The 21,068-nt window shown below is 32.1% G+C and overlaps 1 protein-coding gene and 1 pseudogene across 1 annotated transcript; both read right to left on the bottom strand.

The window, feature by feature from the left end:
• Positions 1-205: 205 nt before the first annotated feature.
• On the bottom strand, positions 206-2,367 carry LOC139510547 (heat shock protein 70 B2-like; annotated as a pseudogene).
• Positions 2,368-5,170: 2,803 nt separating this feature from the next.
• Positions 5,171-17,174, bottom strand: LOC139512052 (nuclear hormone receptor FTZ-F1 beta-like). The gene is made up of 7 exons (XM_071299368.1): positions 16,875-17,174; positions 14,654-15,541; positions 14,025-14,204; positions 12,797-13,236; positions 10,340-10,598; positions 8,116-9,176; positions 5,171-7,837 (listed from the first exon to the last, which is right to left on the bottom strand). The coding sequence occupies exons 2-6, from the start codon at positions 15,537-15,539 to the stop codon at positions 8,917-8,919; spliced, it is 2,025 nt and encodes a 674-aa protein (XP_071155469.1). The 5' UTR covers positions 15,540-15,541; positions 16,875-17,174; the 3' UTR covers positions 5,171-7,837; positions 8,116-8,916.
• Positions 17,175-21,068: the final 3,894 nt, after the last annotated feature.

The raw sequence follows: 21,068 nt of genomic DNA on the forward strand, positions 1-21,068 counted from the left end.
TGACAAAAGGTTACATCAAAGAACACAAGGTTTGCAAAAAACATTAATGCTAGAAAAGTATTTAGGGAGAATTGAATGAACACAAACTTATATTAAACATTATCATACCCGTATGAAAATAATCTTAGATAATATGATTCAACAACAACAATTGCTAACAAAGTATAAAAGCATAACAATAATATGTCAATAAGTGTTCTACTATTTAATCAACTTCTTCTATCGTAGGCCCACCGGAAGTATTCTGACTTTTATTTTGTCCGTTTGATTCATTATGAGCACCTCCATGAAGTTTTGTCATAATGGGGGTACATATTTTCTTAAGTTCTTTCATTTTGTCCTCATATTCCTCTTTTTCTGCTAGTAAATTCTGATCCAACCATTTAAGCAATTCTTCACAAGCTTTTGATACGTCGTCTTTGTCCTGTGTTGACAGCTTGTCACCCGAGTCTCCTATAGACTGTTTAACACTGAATATATAGTTTTCCAGTTGATTTCTTGCTGTGATACGCTCCTATTGTTTTTTATCTTCGTCTTTAATATATTTCTCCACATCAGAAACCATTCGGTCAATATCATCTTTACTTAGCCTTCCTCTATCGTTTAATTTTTTGTGATTGTTATTTTCTTTGAATTTCCTGTGCTTTTGTCGTGAGCTGATACATTCAATAGTCCATTTGCATCAATATCAAATTCTACTTCAATCTGAGGTACACCACGGGAAGTTGGTGGTATACCTGTCAGATCGAACTTTCCTAGATGATTATTGTCTTTGGTCATTGCTCTTTCACCTTCAAAAACCTGAATACTAAGTGCTGGTTGGTTGTCTGAATACGTTGAAAATATTTGTTAGGCCTTTGTAGGGATCTTTGTATTCCTGTTGATCACTTTTGCCATTACGCCACCTGCAGTTTCAATACCAAGGGATAATGGAGCTACATCAACTAAAAGTACATCTTTGATAGTGTCGCTACGATCGCCCGACAGGATAGCTGCTTGAACAGCTGCCCAATAGGCCACAGCTTCGTCGGGGTTAACAGAATTATTCAGTTCATTTCCATTCATAAATTCTGAAAGCATTTTCTGTATTTTAGATATCCTCGTTGAACCTCCCACAAGAACGATCTCTTGAATACTACTTTAATCAAGTTAAGCGTCTCTTAATGTCTTTTCAACTGGTTCAAGTGTTGTTCTGAACAAATCAGAACATAGTTCTTCAAATCGTGCTCTAGTTACCTTTGTATAAAAGTCAATACCCTCAAATAAGAAATCAATTTCAACACTTGCCTCTGTGCTGCTTGATAATCATATTAATAATCTGTATTGCAAAATTACACCCATGAGGGTCAAGCAATACAATCAAACAATAATTTTATACTCTACAATGCAATACAGTGAAATACAATGTAATACAGATAATGTTCTCTTTGCTTTCTCACAGGCAGTCCTCAGTGTTCTAATTGCACGATTATTGCCAGAAATATCTTTTCCACATTTTCTCTTGAATTCATTTACAAAATGGTTGACCATTGTATTGTCAAAGTCTTTGCCTCCAAGGTGAGTATCTCCGGCTGTTGACCGAACCTCAAACAACGAACCCTCATCTATAGTAAGAATTGACACGTCAAATATTCCTCCTCCCGAATCAAATATTAAAACGTTTTACTCGCCTGATAAATTTTTCTCAAGACCGTAAGCCAAAGCAGCAGCCGTTGGCTCGTTTATTATTCTCAAAACATTAAGTCCTGCAATTATTCCAGCATCTTTTGTTGCTTATCTTTGAGAATCATTAAAGTGTACAGGTACTGTGATGACGGCATCTGTAACTGTCTGTCCAAGATATGTTTCAGCTGTGTCTTTCATTTTTACCAATATCATTGAACTTATTTCTTCTGGGGTAAATGTTTTGGTTTCTTCCTTATAGCTCTACATATTTTATATAAGCTTTGGATTTTACATATTTTGGCCACGAGCATCACTGAAAGGACATTATTTGTCGAAATGCGCATCTGGTGCAGAAAAATTGGTACCGTTAATGTTATTATGCTTAGCTTGTAGTTTTGGTTTACCTTCATTGTTAATAACTTTGAATTGCCAGTGTTTCATATCTGACTGAACTGTTGAATCACTAAAGTTTCTGCCAATTAGTCTTTTAGCATCGGAAATTGTATTTTTAGGGTTCAGTGTGACTTGATTTTTAGCTGCATCACCAACAAGTCTCTCTGTATCCGTGAAAGCCACATAACTTGGAGTTGTCCTGTTTCCTTGGTCATTGGCAATAATGTCTACTTTTCCGTGTTGGAATACACCAACACAAGAATAAGTTGTTCCAAGATCACTTCCAATTGCTGGACCTTTTCCTGTCATTTTTTGTTTCACTTTTGTCTACGTTTATAATAATCTGAAGAAAAAAAAAATTAAGTTTCATATTCGATTCAGTATAAAACATTACGTTACAAAATATTTTAAACTGTCAACACTCATTACTGTCTTCCTCTTTGTTTCAGTATATATATAAAAAAACTCTGTGAACTGTCATTGAATTTATGGTTGGTTTTCATTTTACCCTGAGCATATATATCTGTCAATTAATATTCTATATATTTATCAATTTTAATCAATAAAAAAATACGGCAACATGAATGATTCGTTTTTGTCTAAATGAAATTCGTTTTTGTCTAAATAAAAGATTTATATCATATAATATTTAAAAGCACAATTTTAATTCAACAATATTTATTAATTTACGCAGATAAAATAATACCATGATTACATACAAAGTAAGTCAACTCTATATAAAATTTACTTACCACAATATGATAATAATGGTTTTCCTTTTTGGATCTTCTGTATGTAAAAACTTTACAGCAACTCTCAGTGTCTTTCCGCGAACTTTACTATTTTTCAATTGATTCATTTCTTAGCAGTACAGCATTTATATACTCTAAACGAAAGTTCGCGATTATTCAGGAAACCACCGTTTAAAAGTAGAACAATATTTTTGTTCGAAATCCTCTAGTAAATAAACTCATCATAGATACCAGGACTAAATTTTGTATATACGCCAGACGCGCGTTTCCTCTACAAAAGACTATCATTCAGTGACGCTCGAATCCAAAAAAGTTAAAAAGGCTAAATAAAGTACGAAGTTGAAGAGCATTGAGGAGCAAAATTCCTAAAAGTTTTGCCAAATACAGCTAAGGTAATTTATGCCTGAGGTAGAAAACCTTAGTATTTCAAAAAATTCATAATTTTGTAAACAGTTAATTTATAAATATAACCATATCAATGACAATTCGTGTCAGCACAAAAAGTGCTGACTACTGGGCTTGTAATACCTTACTAATGTATGATAAAATCCAATTATATTGAAAGAAATTGAAATGTTTTTTTTTCTTCTATTTTTAGGATAGTAACTATAAACAACACGAATATTAAATTTAGGTTCTACTATAGTATCGAAAGTTGTATAGTATATACAGTGATTAACGTTCCAATAAGTTTTCAAAATAGACCAATATCTTCTAGAATACATTCATTATTGAAACATCTAGAAAGGAAGAGAACATGATGCCACAGAAACTATTTTTAATTTGATATATATCGGCTTTCTCGTGTTTTTTTAAAAATAAAAATGTTTTCATGCATTTGGTTTGTTGATATCAAGGATATAGATCGAGACCATTGGACATTTTTCTTTTACAGGTGTACAAAATAATCTAAAGTAATTCTTAAATATAATGTATCCGCATCAAAAACTTTTCGCATGTTTGAGACTAAATTTAAAGTTAAAAATAAATACGACATGTCTAACGTTGAATCCCCCACAGGGAATGGAGATATTTCTCTAATAATGTTGGTGCTGAAATCATTTAACATAATTTGTTAATGAATAATTCAACTTAGTTTCACTTATTTAGTGTGTTCCTGCTTTTATCATAAGATGTTATTGTATCAGGCAGTAGTTTAGATATAGCCATACGGGTGCAGGAGTTTCTCGTTGCATTGACGACCTGTTGGTGACCTTCTGCTGTAATCTGTTCTATGGTTGGACTGTTGTCTCTTTGACACATTCCCCATTTCCATTCTTAATTTTATTATGTTGGTTGATAAGCTGGAAAAGAAATAATCAGATTTGCTCTAACGGTTTTAGTTTTTGATATATGAGGCACCCCTATGTTCTATTTGGCAACGGCAGCCATGTTTGTTTGTAGATCAAGTCCTTGAATATGGTTCTTTTACTACATACGGGACATTCATGTAATGTTTAATAACATCTGGCCAAGTAGCTATCAATCAAAATAGTACGTGTTCTTATACACCTTTTAAGTATTTCATTTGTATATTATCTTTGGATCCTCTTAAAAGATTCAGGCTAATATTGATAAATCCCACTTGGCTAGACAATAATCCTAAAGCCTGCTATTGCCAAACCGACACATGGATGATACCTCTTATGCGTATTATTGATTGTTTTTTAAAAGGAAGCCCAAACTAGGCAACATTAATTTGAAGTGGTACATGTAAAAGTTGGCGCATGTAAAAGACCATATATGTAGATCTGAAGTCAATTACTGATTTTTGTCATGGCTTGACCTGGTTAGATCTTGACTTGCTCTTGAAATTTCTATTCAACTACTATACTATTCAATATAATAGATAACATGTAGGGAACATTAAAGGACAATAACTCAATTTGAAATATCATTCATGTGGTCCATTTTGTAATATAATTTTGGTGATGGTCACTAACCTTTAAGGATACAATGTAATTAGACAACCACAACATGGACCTAAAGTGATGACAACAGATCAACTGCTGTTTCTGACAAAAGCGTGTCAATATGTATGATTGGATTCTGGTAGATATGCCTGTTTTAATTATTTATTCTGATTTAAATTCAAAAATACATTTCAGAAATTGTAATTATTGGTAAATACTACCATTTCCAGACCGTTGGTATTGTGTAGATGTGTATAATGAACTATTAGGAAAATAAGGAGATGTGGTAACTATGATTGCAATTGAGACAACTATTAACCAGAGTTCAAATATTTTTTTTGTTCACATGAAAGAAAACTGTTTTTTTATTTTACCATGTTTGTAATTCCACTGTTTAAACTGCTATGCATATGACAGCTTCCACTGTCCACAAAACAATAAACAACATAATTTTGTTATTGTTTATTTTCGAATAATGTTGAATGAAAACTTATATTTATATTCATACACAATATAAGAAAAAAAATACAAATACTATTCCATATAATGAAACATTATTCCTAAATATTGACATATCAAATCAATTAAAATGTTTTAACAAATCTATATACTAAATAAATATTAAGTAATTCATGCTCAAGCTTTATACTGACATTCTGAAACAGTTAAAAACTTGCGATTCATTTCTCTAGCAGATTGAAGAACCAGTCATGGAGACTTGTGTATGGCTTTGATAACTTTTGCATAACTGTCTATAGAAAAATGCTTTTTACTGAATACTGAAAATTGTTTCATATTAGTTAATAATGAGTCGTCAGCTTAAGGAAAGGGAGACGATTCATTCCCATCATCATGAGGGAAATCAAGTTAACAAAACGATTTATCCAAAGCTAATACTTAACTTTTAGTTGTTCCTATCGTCACAAATTTTATTATATATTTTAAGAACAAAGCATACTAACAAAACAGAGAATATTTACATATATTCACATGCTTAATTTTGTATATTTTGAGCAACAGAAAATATACCCTGTATTAAATGCTGAAAAAAAGTTAGGATTTTCTGTCCAAAAATCTCTAGTCTACTGGATTTTCTGAAAATGTTTCGACCATTATGGTCGATAAAATTTATTTTTTATGGTTCATATTTAAACATGTTAAATGGGGTATTCAAAAAGACTTTTTTTTTAAAGTTTCATAGTAAAATTCTATTTCATAAACAATTTTGAGTAAGTTTTTAACCTGCTGAGGAGTTTTGTCAATCTATTTAATTCTTCTAAGAAAAATCCATGCTTAATATGTACATAGAGAACAATTATTTCTGTCATTGATTTCATTGTATTGCACAGTAACTTAAAATATGTCATGATAAAGATAAATTTCAAAATTTTGTCAATGATAAAGTATACCATTTGTACACCTGAACAAATTTGATTTGACCCACTATAAACATATTACAGATTCAGAAAGTAAACAAATGAAACTTTTCAGTTATATACATAAAACAGTGAATGGACAAAAAAGTTATCTTTTGACCAATTAAGCATTACCATTAAACAGCAATACAAAATCAATATGGTACACAGATCTAATAATATATGAAAAAGGCAATAACTTGAATGCTTCATAAAAATGTAGTTTCTGTTGCAATTATGCTTATTATTAAGTCTCTTTCCTGACTAATATAAACCATTTCAAATAAACATCTTTCAAATTTTAAACATTTCCAGTGGCGGATCTAGAAATTTTCATAAGAGGGGGCCCACTGACTGCCTAAGGGGGCCCTGATTCCGTCACGCTTCAGTGATTCCCTATATAACCAACCAAAATTTTTCCTCCCCCCCCCCTAAATCCACCTCTGATTTCTTAAATTCAACTCATGTATACAGTGGATTCATTTATTTACATGGAAACCATTTTTAAGTATTGAGGAAAAACTTTCAGGTTTTCAGGAATATTTGATTTCATGAGTTGTCTAATGTCTGCATACAAGCCCCTTTTTCTGCCCTTTGGTCAGGTCTACTTGACACATTCCCCATTTTATTTTGAAATTTATACTTATTTGAACATTTTTAATTTGTATTTTACCTTCACATTTACGTAAAAAAAAACATGACAAGAAGCTCTTCATTTGAAAACTATCACTTACAAAATATTGTACTGTAATTTCAGAAATTATTGCAATGTTTTTATTATTATGAAAAAATGCTACAGGGTTATAACTGTTTGGATAATAAATTTGGATTTATTTTTTTAATTAAACAGGATTTTTCTCAATATTCATTGATATTGCAAAAACTAAAATCGCATCTTAGTCTAAAATGACAAAATCACAATAATAAATGCACTCAATAAGTTCTGAATTTACAGCACATGTATTTTAAAAAAATTTATGCAATCTTAAAAACACCTGAAAGAAAGTTAACATTTCTATTCACAAGTTATTTCCACCAATTTATTATTAAACAATGCAGATGAGTTATCTTCCAAGCTACATTCCTCAGTGTTATATATAAGGGATATATATTTATTTGTAATTTCCAAGTAAAATTAATTTTAAGTAAACACACGAAAATAATGAATACAATGCCTAAATAAATTCTTAGAATTCAAAGAATATACCGTAAATCCAGAAATTTGTGTGATGTTTTTATTATTTTGAAAATTATGACCGGATGGGTTTTCCAAAAATAAAAAAAACTCTTATCTTAAAAGTATAAACCTCAATAGCTTTATAGGTAATGCAACATTCTTCCAATCTTGCATTTTTGTTCAATCTTCAACAAAGGTGTTTATTTATAGATGACCACAAAAATTTCTGCATTTACAGTAATACATACTGACAAAAATTTTACACATGAAAGTATTTGTTCCATCTTTTTAAATAACCTTTGCGTTTAGTACATTTTCTATTTGAAATATCTTCATATACTTTGTTAAGTTAAATGTAAGTGTATGAAAGGTCTAGGCATTTTTTCTTTAATATCCTAAATAATGTTTACAGCTGACCATTAGATATTAATGAATTATAAATTAATAAATAATATCTTGGGTTTTCCGTAGCTTCATTTTTAAGATAATTCTACTATTTTTTTGTTTAAGCAAGTTTGTTTACTTAAGGTGGTACCCAACACTTTAACTAAAATGAATTTGGCTCGTTTAATTTTCATTAAATTTAGTCAAAGTATTTACTTTGACCCTTTAACAAAAATATCAAAATTTCAAAAAACTTTGAACCAACCGTTTAATCAGAAAAATTACACTGGTTATATAGCAGTTTGACAAACTACAATTTTGATCATTGAGAAGCTTAATATTCCCGTAAGAACACAACGTCATTAAAACATTCTGCTGATTTTACAGAGTTATCTCCCTGTAGTGTTAGGTACCACCTTAAATACTTGATAAATTCCATGCCCTAGAAGCTCTTTTCAGGATACTATTAACCTATTCAAATTAATTAGATACTGTTCAAGGGAGATAATTCAAATTGAAATTTGTCAATTGCTGGCCTCTATTTGAAAATATTTTTGGGAAGTTTAATCAAATCTACATACAAGTCTCATTAGTTAACTTAGTTAGTTCTAATGTTTGACATGCTAGCTTACAATAGGCAGAAAGATTAAAGAGAGATTTAGTGTACAAGACAAGAATATCATTAAAATTTTCAATTAAGATTATAATAAATACTTTTGCTAAAAATTTCTATTGTATAAATGTTCTAACTAGAAAGTTATGATGATATCTAAAACTGACTTCATCTTTTTTTTTAAACCATTGCTTGCTTTCTGAAACTGAAAATCAAATTTGAACAAGTGTCACTTAAATTTTTTTTATCTTTAAGCACTATTTTAAAAAAAAAAACATTTTCTACTGGATTGTTCGTTAACATGTTAGAACAGACTAATTGCAAATTAATTAAAGGAAAATGTCAAGAACAGAATGCATAAATTGCGCCTCAGCAGTGAAACTAAAGTAGAACTGACATTTTTCATAACGTAATGTAAACTTTAACCTTGACCCATAATTACAAGTATTCACAATTATGGCACATGCATGTAAGCAATTACCCAAATTCAATTCCATGATTCAACGAATGTAACATTTGATAGTACACATGGTTTAGATACATGAACATAAACAAGTATGAAAACATAGAAAGTGAAACAAGAAATCTTTTTATAGAAGTGTTGCTAGCTTTCTTCCTTAGCTGCTCCATCTCCTTTGAGAAGTTCGAACAAAAGTCCACAGGATTGAAATCCAGGGGGCATCAATGTGTTCAGTAATTCTTTCCCGATACTACTAACACGTGTGATCTCTGGTAGTCTGAGCAACATTTCACCAAACTTGTCAGGGTTCTGAGGATAATGTGAAATAGTATATTTATATAGAGCATCACTTATTAACTCTTGCTGTTCTCTTGCCTTGTAATTTTCTTTCATTCCTTTCACATCTAAAAAAGAAACCATATGTTTTAGACATTAACTTTGAAAGTCTCCTTAGTATCTTCCGACTCTTTTGCACCTAATTTTGTGTGCACCAGTATGTTCAAAGAGAAATTCCTTTTGAACATACCTGTGCACATTGTCAGTGTTATTGAAGTTCAAATATTTTTGCTGATTTTGTTATTGTGGAATTCAGCCTTGTTATATTTTGCAAAAATAAAAAAAATTGCAGTTTAAATTTGATTCAGTCATTGTGTATTTGAATGCAATGTTTCCTGAATTCAAAATAATTAATCTTTCGTTTGTGTCCATTTTCAGCAATCTCAGCAATAAATTCACACAACAATTAACAATTTTTTAATATTCTCATTGACAATGATTGATTGGATAATGCCACAAATTTAATTTTCATGTCAGTAATTTAAAGATTTGATTGTAAAATTCAAGCAAGCCCGAATCTCATGTAAATGATTTAAAAAAATATGATTCAACAGTGTTTTTGACAGTTATCTATAAATTTGGAGGGGAAAAAAACTCATTGTTGGTTGAAAGTATTCATTCCCTGGCTTTATAATCAATCTTGATGCATATTTGGACTAGCCATTTAAAAATTACAATTCCATATAGATTTTCAGAAAACATGGAAAAAGCCTACTTTTCTACATTGGTTAGAGGTATAGGGGGAGGGTTGAGATCTCACAAACATGTTTAACCCCGCCGCATTTTTGCGCCTGTCCCAAGTCAGGAGCCTCTGGCCTTTGTTAGTCTTGTATTATTTTAATTTTAGTTTCTTGTGTACAATTTGGAAATTAGTATGGCTTTCATTATCACTGGACTAGTATATATTTGTTTAGGGGCCAGCTGAAGGACGCCTCCAGGTGCAGGAATTTCTCGCTACATTGAAGACCTGTTAGTGACCCTCTGCTGTTGTTTTTTATTTGGTCGGGTTGTTGTCTCTTTGACACATTCCCCATTTCCATTCTCAATTTTATCTTAACAAAAATTTGGTCTTTTTTCAATAAGCACTGTTAAAAGTCAGAATTTCTCTCCCATAGACTCAATGTAAAAAAAAAATTGTAAAATTTAAAAAAAATCCCTACCTTAGTACCTACCCAATTATTTTCAAAGATGTAATAAGAAACACACATAATATTTTATTTGGCCTTCTTACCTGGTGTGATGAGTACAAGAACTTTCATTGCCACATATTCATACTGATCAACGTTCAGTCTACGTAACTGATCGGTCAAATCTAACATTCGTTGAACAATGTCTTCACATCCCTCACTGATGCTACGAGCTTTCTCCAGATCGACAGTTTTACCAAGTGGTAGGAAGATTTCTGTTCTACTTTCAACAGATCTCATACAACAGTTGAATATGAGAAGTTCTGCCCAACCATTTTGCAACAGTAATATCTGGTCATCTGTCTAATGAAATAAAATAAAAAATATTAACATACATGTGTGAACTGCATAATTCCAACACTAACGACTTGGCACGGTGGATCTAGGATTTGATATACCTTATATATGGTGAAACTCTGTTATATAACAATATGACTAAAGTTATAAATAAGAGTGTCGTCCCCTTCAATCACAAACAATCTTCTTGTGATTCACACAACCTGAGCCAGAGCAATTTCCACGATCAGTGTCACATGCATATGTCATGCATGTGGAGCAGGATCTTTTTTACCCTTCTAGGACACCAGTGTTCAACTTGTTATTGGTGGGATTTGTGTTGCTAAGTCTGCAGTTTTCTATGTTGTGTTTGTGTACTATTGTTTGTCTGTTTGTCTTTTTTCTTTTTTAGCCATGGCATTGTCAATTTGCTTTTAAGGTGGTACCCAACACTTTTGCTAAAATTAATTTGGCTCGTTTAATATTCATAAAATTTTGTCAAAGTATTTACTCTGACACTTAACAAAAATATAAAAATTTACAAAATTTTGAACCAACCGTTTTGTCAGAAAAATTACACTGGTTATATAGCAATTTGACAAACACCAATTTTGATCAGTGAGAAGCTTAATATTCCTTTTACAACACAACGTAATTAAAACGTTTAGCTGAATTTACAGAGTTATCTCCCTGTAGTGTTAGGTACCACCTTAAACTTATGAGTTTGATTATCCCTTTGGTATCTTTCAACTCTCTTTTTGAAACTGAATCGCCTTGTGTGTACTATAAGATACACCTGTAGAATATAAATGTATAGAGAGTCAGAGATATAGTTAAAAGAATAAGTACTATGGTACTACTTGTACAACTAATCTTATTTACTTGAAGAAGTAAATAATAATATACAATCCCTAAAATTCTCAAGTTTGAGATGTAAATACATGCCTTTAACATTTTTCTCAGGTTAGCTCATAATTTTTTGTTAGTGTGCAATGTTTCATCTCATTAATTTTATTATTCAACAGAGAAACTAATTGTACAAAGATCTTAAGTAATTGCACTTGCACAAGGCCTTCACAAATTGCCTTGGGCTTGTAATTTAATTAGCAGCGTTCTGAAAATAACAGACAAATGTGGTTTTAATTGCCCATGAAATTAATTACACCTTATATTAATGATTAGTAAAGACATTTGAAAACAAGAATGTGTCCAAAGTACACGGATGCCCCACTCGCACTATCCTTTACCATGTTCCATGGACCGTGAAATTGGGTAATAATCTAATTTGGCATTAAAATTAGAAAGATTATACTATAGGGAACATATGTACTAAGTTTCAAGTTGATTGGACTTCAATTTTATCAAAAACTACCTTGACCAAAAACTTTAACCTGAAACTCCCACTTTCATTTTCTATGTTTTGTGGACTGTGAAATTGGGGTCAAAAGTCTAATTTGGCTTTAAAATTAAAAAGATCATAGCATAAGCAACAAGTTTACTAAGTTTCAAGTTGATTGGACTTCAGCATCATCAAAAACTACCTTGACCAAAAACTTTAACCTGAAACTCCCACTTTCATTTTCTATGTTCAGTGGACTGTGAAATTGGGGTCAAAAGTCTAATTTGGCTTTAAAATTAGAAAGATCATATCATAAGCAACAAGTGTACTAAGTTTCAAGTTGATTGGACTTCAGCTTCATCAAAAACTACCTTGACCAAAAACTTTAACCTGAAACTCCCACTTTGATTTTCTATGTTCAGTGGACCGTGAAATTGGGGTCAAAAGTCCAATTTGGATTTAAAATTAGAAAGATCATATCATAAGCAACAAGTGTTCTAAGTTTCAAGTTGATTGGACTTCAGGTTCAACGAAAACTACCTTGACCAAAAACTTTAACCTGAACGGACACACAGATGGACGAACGGAAGCACAGACCAGAAAACATAATGCCCCTCTACTATCGTAGGTGGGGCATAAAAATAGACAATTAAAAATTCTATTAGAGCAAAGAAGGCTTGAGAAATTCAAGAAAAGAAAATACAATGTACTAGTATGACTTTTTTACTTGTAAAAGTAAAAAAATCTGAACGTTTAAGGGACATAACTAAGCCAATAAAATAATTTACCCATACCAGTAAATAAAATAAACATGTATAAGTATGTTTCAAATATGAAAGCATATTAATATTTACTTCTTCAAGTAAATAAACAAGTATAAACTCACTGATATTGCACTAAACTGCGGAAGATTCCTAGCCCATCGCACCAATTTATATAATCGAACTTCAGCAATTTGCAAAAATGTCAAGAAAAAATTTTGATCCCCTTCGCCAAACTTTTCTGGAATTTCTGAGCTACTCTCGTCTTCTGACAACAGAGATTCCATGCTCATTATTTCCGTTAACACTGGGGGAACAACTGGGGTAACAACTGGAGTTTGTTTTACAGGCGTCTTTTGTAACAAGTTCATTAAATGACTTCCAGAGATGCTTTCTCCCGACGGCAGCTTCAGTTCCATGGTTTGTAAATGTTTCATATAGTCTGGTTGCATTTTTTTAGGTTTTGGGGTCATCTTCTTGTCCAAGAATGTTTTATTTGGACGGCCATGAGGTGAACATCCATCATAACAGCTCCTTCCTCCACGTGTTCTATCTAATCTAACAGCTGCAAAAGAAACATACCATCTATTTTTTTTAAACAGCTCGAGTTTATATAATATGGGAGACACATGTAGGAGAACAATATAGCTATAGGGTATAAAATACAATGGGAGATGAATGTATACTTCAGAGGAGGAAAATAGCTGTATAGATATGTAATACAGAATTAATACATTTAAATAAACTAGTACTTTTCCAAGGAAAAACAGGGTGTATATATTCAGACTATGAAATTGATGTGTTCCAATCTTTTCAGAAATTATCTCCCCTTAATAAATTGATTACTTTTCAGCATTTTGTGAGTTCATCATATAAACTCTAAAATGATGAATATTGTATATGCTTCAAGGAGTTATCTTCCCTTTGAAGAACAATTATTTTTTGTTTAATTTTTCTTTTTATACAATTAAACATTTTAAAATTGAATCAAGATTTACATTACATTTACATACATGTATGTTGGTAAAAATACATTTATACCTTGTAAGTATACATTTGTTTATACAATTGCATGCGAAAAACATCTGCAGATTGTATAAAAAGAGTGTTGAACTTTTCCCTACTAAATTGCCACTTTTTGAATTCCTTTTTCTTAATACATTTTTTTGTACATGTAATCATGATAATTGTGATTTTTGTTCTTGGTTACTCTCAAATCTAGGCGTGTTCCCCTATTTCACTAATATTACATACTTACATATTTATTGTGTGCAGTGAACATGTGGTATGAACAATGAACATGTATAGGTAACTTATCATGCATGTACATGTATTTATTCTTGATATTCTTACCTTCAATTTTCATTCCAGTAGACATACACTTTGCAAACCTACATGCAGGACATTTCTTTCTGTTACCCCTCATCACATCACAGTCACTATTCCTGTGACACTGGAACACTTTTTTATTCTGAACTGTTCGTTTGAAAAATCCTTTGCAACTTTCACATGTAAAAATCCCATAATGGTAACCTGAAATTACATGAATGTTCATACCTTATAATCAGGATAATATGCATATAGTAAACAGGTATCTATAAATGTTATAAATAAAAACAATAATACACATCTTTAGTCATGTTAGTTGTACATGTACTTACATGTAGGAGTACCTAAAAATATTAGGCAGCAGATCTAGAACACTAACAGACCAGATTAAGCACCTGGCATTTCCTCTGAACATGCTGGGAAAAAGAATTGAACAAAAAAATCAAACACAAACAACTGGTCCTGATACTTTTTTTGGCAACTTCTAGACATATGGTCATGATGGTTGCTAGTGGTCGTGGAGAGTTGTCTCATTGGCACTTATATATGCATACCAAACATGTCCTTTTTTTTATATTTATCACGTGTATATACAAATGTATATATACATGTACAATGTATGAAACCTTTATACATGTATATTGTACAAGTACCTGAAACTTGATCTCCACACACTGGACAAGGGTCTGTCACAACTGTTGTTGGATGTGTTGTGTGTAAACGAGACTCCAGGGACACTGAGAGATCTACACCTTCAGACTTTTCAGAAGCACTATCCACGGCCATGTCAGAAATGACCAATTCTCCTTTCTCATTATATCTAGCTTGCCGAATTAAATGTTCATTCACTTTTGCCTGATCAACATGCAAGTCTGTGTCTTGCATAAGATATCTCTGACCAGTTTGGTCGATAACAACATTAACCGCAGATCCTGCTTCGGACACAACGATATCGTTAGACGGAGAGGGTGCAGTTGTGTTGGAGTTCTGGTTGTTGTTATAACACATGAAGACTTGATTTGAATTTGAAGAACCTTGCACATTTGGTTCATTCTCATAATTTCTCACGTTTGAACTATTGGTTATATTACTATTGTTAATGTTGCTTTCAGCTGTTGACTTTGTCTGAGTTGCAGCGACATTTGATAAAAAATTCATCATGGATGTGTCGGTTGTTGTGTTGGGTTGATTAACGGCAAAAGAATTCTGTCCCTCACTATTCTGAGAAATTTGCTGTTGAGCTTGTTGTGCAAGTTTCAAGCTAATCAACTGACGAATGTCATCAGCAGTTATTGTTCTGTTGGATCCTTCCATAGAAATTCTCTGCTGAACAGAATTCACAATGTCCGGAAGAATCTGACTCACATCTTGGTTCATAATAGGGTCACATGATGCCTCATTTTGAGAAACATTATCATGGTTGTCAATCATTTCCTGTTTGATAAATGTTGGATCCATTTTTGAATCTTTTGAAGATATTTTTTCACTTATAGCTTGTAACAAGACTGGGGAAATACCCAGCTCACTTGACATATTCATTCCTGGAAATTAAAAAAAAAAATTAGTGTGTTATCATAATTATCATTCATGAAACTTTAACATGTTAAACCAGACTCAACAGAACAATAAATGGTTGTAAATTTCATAAAACCAACCCATACAACATTGAACAAAGTTTATTATAAAGGATTTTTTTATTTAAATTTTTTTTTTCAAAAATAAGAATAGTCCTCATCTATCATTCTATCGAACCTAATGGCCAACATTTTAATCCTGTTGACTGTGTGTTATCTGGTTATTTTATAAAATTTATAGACATCCCTATGAAAAATATGATGCCTTCAATGCTCAGAAAATACTTTGTACAGTATCCATTGATATTGTATAGCCAATGATGAATTTCATGTTACATTTCTGCACATTTTTTTAAGAGGAAATTGGATAATAACAGAAGAGTTTGCTCATCAGATCATTTTAAACATGTTTTTAGTAGGATAAATTGATTGGTCCTAATGTATAATTTAAATTTTCAAGTTACATGTGCATTTGTACCAGTTACAGATTTAAAACAATATGAATAAATTTGGAATCTATATTCTAATATCTATTGTCATGATTACTATGTTACAGACATGCATTCTCAATTTTGCGTACAATAATTATTTATGAAAAAGACAGAGAATCCCAAGAGAGTCACATGACAAGCTAGCAAATTTGGGGAACACTAGTTGAAGACATTGAACTTGCAAGGTAATCTTTTAAAAATTTTATATTCACCGGAAGTACTTTTCGTTAGTGATTGTGGGAAAACATCTTGAAACAAAATAAATGTTTGCCCACCTCAAATGGAAATAGCTTATTTTATCTTTTCTTTGGGATATTTCTTGATATATTTCACATCAATAAGCACAAAAAAGGTAGGACTTTGTAACTACGTAAAAATTTCTAACCTGCAATGAAAATTTTATGTCAAATTTAGGTGTCAAAAATCCCCCCATAATTTGCGTCGTAGGAAGGCGTCCCAGAAAAAAATTAAAATAGCCTTGCCAGAAGTCATAATTATTTGGACTACCTGAATACTGGACCTTTATTAAGTACAGTACCCCCAAAACAGATGCAAATAATATTCAAACTTTATTATGTCAATGTTAAATAAAGTTTCCATTTTTAACATATGATAATACAGATATATTAATCAATTGTCAGTTGATATGTTTGTTTACATTTTCGCCCTTTGTTGTTGCACCGATAAATGTATAAAAATGCGTTCCCAAACCTGTGCTATTCTGTTTCAAACTTGCGTTAGATTTATAAAAAAATTAGTGTCAACCGGTTTTCAATGACTGTTTTGAAATTTTTTTCGAAAAGGCATACTTAATGCAATGAATAAAATGTCTGCAGCAAGCTAAATCATTAGATCTGTCAAGTTCTGCTTTCAGTTTTAGTGGGGATGCTCGTTTCATTGATCTGGCCATGACCTTGGTCTGCAAAACGTCCTTCACTGTTCTCTTCTTTCCACCACGCCCCTTTCTGTCGACTCAATCTTTTTCTTAGCAGCAAACGATTTGAAAGAGGTGTTATAAGGCTTTATTATGGCAGATATTTAACAGTTGTATTAACTGAAATTCACAATGGCTGCCACTGACCCGTACACATAGAAAAGAGGTTTGTGTTAGAGATTATTTTGTCCGCGAAGCGTGTTGAGGGGAAGGTCTAAAACGCGGAAGTGGAAAACGCGGAAGTGAAAAATTGGTGTATTATAACTAATATCTCTGGAACCGCTTAAGCTAAATCAATAAATAAAAGTGATTCTGAAAGCTATTATAATAGGCTATAAGATTAAATTAAAAAAAAAATATTTGAAAATGCTTTTTTACCGAAAAGTTGACCGGAAGTGTTTCTTAGTGTGACTCTGGCAACACATTTTTGAACATTGAAACTTATATTCACGAAAAAGCATATAACCCGGTCAAAGTCTGTAAATTGATTCTTAAAGACATTTAAATGACAAATAATATGATATAAAGAAAAAAATAAATATATTACTATAAAAGGGCAAAAAGTTGACCGGAAGTCACCCTGGTATATAAATGATGAAGTCAAATTTTCAACTTTGAACTAAAATTCCAAAAAAAATAAAAATCCCGGTCAAAGTCTGTAAATTGATTCTTAAAGACATTTAAATGACAAATAATATGATATAAAGAAAAAAATAAATATATTACTATAAAAGGGCAAAAAGTTGACCGGAAGTCACCCTGGTATACCAATATTGAAGTGAAATTTTCATCTTTGAACTAAAATTCACAAAAATATAAAAAGCCCGGTCAAAATCCAGAACATGATTCTTAAAGACAATTCAATAACAATTAATATGATATAAAGAAAAATATATTGACATTACTATAAATGGTAAAAATGTTGACCGGGGGTCACCCTTATATACAAATGATGAAGGGAAATTTACACTTTGATACTAAAATTCACATAAATATAAAAAGACTGGTCAAAATCCTGAAAATTATTTAGAAAGACAATTCATTGACAATTAATATGATATAGAAATATATAAATACATACCTCAAATAGAAGAAAAAAATGTTGCCTAGAACCCTATCTTGTGTGTAAAAGAATAAGTAAAAAACTTCAAACTAAAATTTGCGTAAAAATACTGAAATGGGACTGAACTAAAGCTAGAAATTATTAAAAAAAAAAAAAATATCAAATATCTAAATAATATGTAATAAAATTAATGAGGAAAATATTAAAATAAGATAGTAAAGTCTTAACTGACAGTCTGTTTAATGCTTTTGAATCTATTCCTAAATATTAAATTGTATATAAAGATTTTTTAATCAACCTTATACACTATATCATATAAGGTAATGATTATTAATTATTTTAATTTATTTATGTTTGATTGCATTATTAAAGTATGAATTATATTAATTGATTAATAATTAGTTTTTTTCGCTCGCATCATAGTATATAAGGAATGTCGGCTTGTGGACTAATTATGTTGTCCCAAGTGAGCACGTGTCACATAAAAGGAATATCGGCGTGTGTTTATTAGCATGATAATTATGTTGTGACAATTGAGCACGTGTCAACTTGTGTATATATATGAACCATAAAATTTACAGTTAATTATTATTGAAAGTTATAGAGACTAGTGCTATCTCAAAAAACAAATAAAAGAAACAACAATAAATTTCTCAAGGGTTCAAGCAAAAATTAGTAAATCAAAGTTGAATAAGTTATATGACTCACTTTTAGCTGAAGAAGCAAAACCCTCTCAAAACTGCTCTATAATAAATACAATTAAGGACGAAATAATAGCAATTGAAACAAAAGAGAAAATAGGTACATTAATCAGATCACGTGAGTGTTTTTATAAAGAAGATATCAAAAATATCGAAATCTTTAAAATAGCAGAAGAAAAAAGAGGCACAAAGAAGGAAATAAAATCATTACTTGATAAAAACAATAAAGCTACTGACGATAAAAATTCAATATTACAAATAATTCTAGATTAAAAAGAAAAAAAGAAGAAAGAAAAAAGAAGAAGAAAAAAAAAGAAAAAAAAAAAAAAAAAAAAAAAAAAAAAAAAAAAAAAAAAAAAAAAAAAAAAAAAAAAAAAAAAAACTAGTGCTATCTCAAATTTCGATATTTTCAAATTTAATTTAATATTTATTGTACTTTGTGTATATAATAGTGTATATATTTTCACAGTGCTCTTTTCATTTTAATTTTAGTGCTTTTTTTTCAAACTGTTTCATATATTTCTTAGTGCTTAATTCGTCAACGTCATGGCTAAACGTGTTTTGATTGCAGGTCATTCTCAAGTTAAATATTTTGATCAGTATTTAAAATTGTCTAATGTAGATGTTGTTTCCTTTTCAGGGTATCGTATTGAACAGATGTGGGGTGTCATAGGGCACAGGGTTCCCGACTACAGGATTGTTGTACTTCACATCGGAGCCAACAACCTGTGGAATGACACCCCAGCTGATGTTCTGACTCATTACCAGAGTCTGGTTGAGAGTATACTAAGACTCAACCCAACATGCCAGATCCTGCTTTCTGGGTTACTACCCCGTGGCCAGGACATGTTCCCTGGTAAGATGAAGTCCATGAGTTTTCTCTCTTTGGTCAACAGGAAGGCGTCTTACATCAACAACAAGTTGCGCATCATAGTTCAATCTGTTCCCAGAGTGACCTATGTTGCACATCGTTCCTTTGTTGTTGATGGCAAGCTTCAGCGCCTACTGTTGAGTAAAGACGGTCTTCATCTTACCAGGGATGGTGCTACCACTGTGGTTAGAAACCTTGAGGCAGAGATCCGTCGGCTCCGTAGACCACCTACTTCAACACCGTTCATCAGATTACCAAGTGTGAGACCATACTCAGTCCACTACAAGCAAGAGTCAACTAGTACTACTACAAAACAGAATCAACCACCAAAACCAACACCATACTCAGATGCAGTAAAGATTCCTACTCGGTACACACAACCACCAACTCACACCAAACCATTGATAGTTGACAACGTTATCGACTTTCCATGTCTCCCATCACGTGAAGTAAGTATCTGGGTACTGTCGCCAGCTCGTGTTTCGGTACGCTCTCGTATGTCAGTTCATTCTCGTGTCGTGTCTCCACCTCGGGATTCGGTTCGCTCTCGTGTCGTATCTCCATCTCGTGATTCGGTACGCTCTCGTATGCCAGCTCATTCTCGTGTCGTATCTCCACCTCGTGATTCTGTTCGCTCTCGTATGCCCGTTCGCTCTCGTGTCTTATCTCCACCTCGGGATTCGGTTCGCTCTCGTGTCGTATCTCCATCTCGTGATTCGGTACGCTCTCGTATGCCAGCTCATTCTCGTGTCGTGTCTCTGAACTGATACACATGGTTAATGACAATTATTGGGGTACTGGTAAGAATGGTGAGGGTAGGGGCATGTTTTGCCAACACCTCATGGCTCATCGGAGTCTGCAGTACAAGGGGTTAATTTCGGAGGCTACTCCTTTCTTTCATTACCTTCGTTCATACCTGAGAGATGAACCTATTTCATCAGTATCTATTTCTAGTGTTCAGTCTAGTCCATCAGTACCTGTTTCTAGTGATCAGTCTAGTCCATCAGTACCTGTTTCTAGTGTTCAGTCTAGTCCATCAGTACCTGTTTCTAGTGTTCAGTCTATTTCATCAGTCCCTATTTCGAGTGTTCAGTCTATTCCTTCAGTCCCTATTTCTAGTGTTCAGTCTATTCCTTCAGTCCCTATTTCGAGTGTTCAGTCTATTCCTTCAGTCCCTATTTCTAGTGTTCAGTCTATTCCTTCAGTCCCTATTTCTAGTATTCAGTCTATTCCTTCAGTCCCTATTTCTAGTGTTCAGTCTATTTCATCAGTCCCTATTTCTAGTATTCAGTCTATTCCATCAGTACCTGTTTCTAGTGTTCAGTCTATTCCTTCAGTCCCTATTTCTAGTATTCAGTCTATTCCTTCAGTCCCTATTTCTAGTGTTCAGTCTAGTCCATCAGTACCTGTTTCTAGTGTTCAGTCTATTTCATC

The sequence above is a fragment of the Mytilus edulis genome, chromosome 2, assembly GCF_963676685.1.
Source record: "Mytilus edulis chromosome 2, xbMytEdul2.2, whole genome shotgun sequence".
NCBI lineage: Eukaryota > Metazoa > Mollusca > Bivalvia > Mytilida > Mytilidae > Mytilus > Mytilus edulis.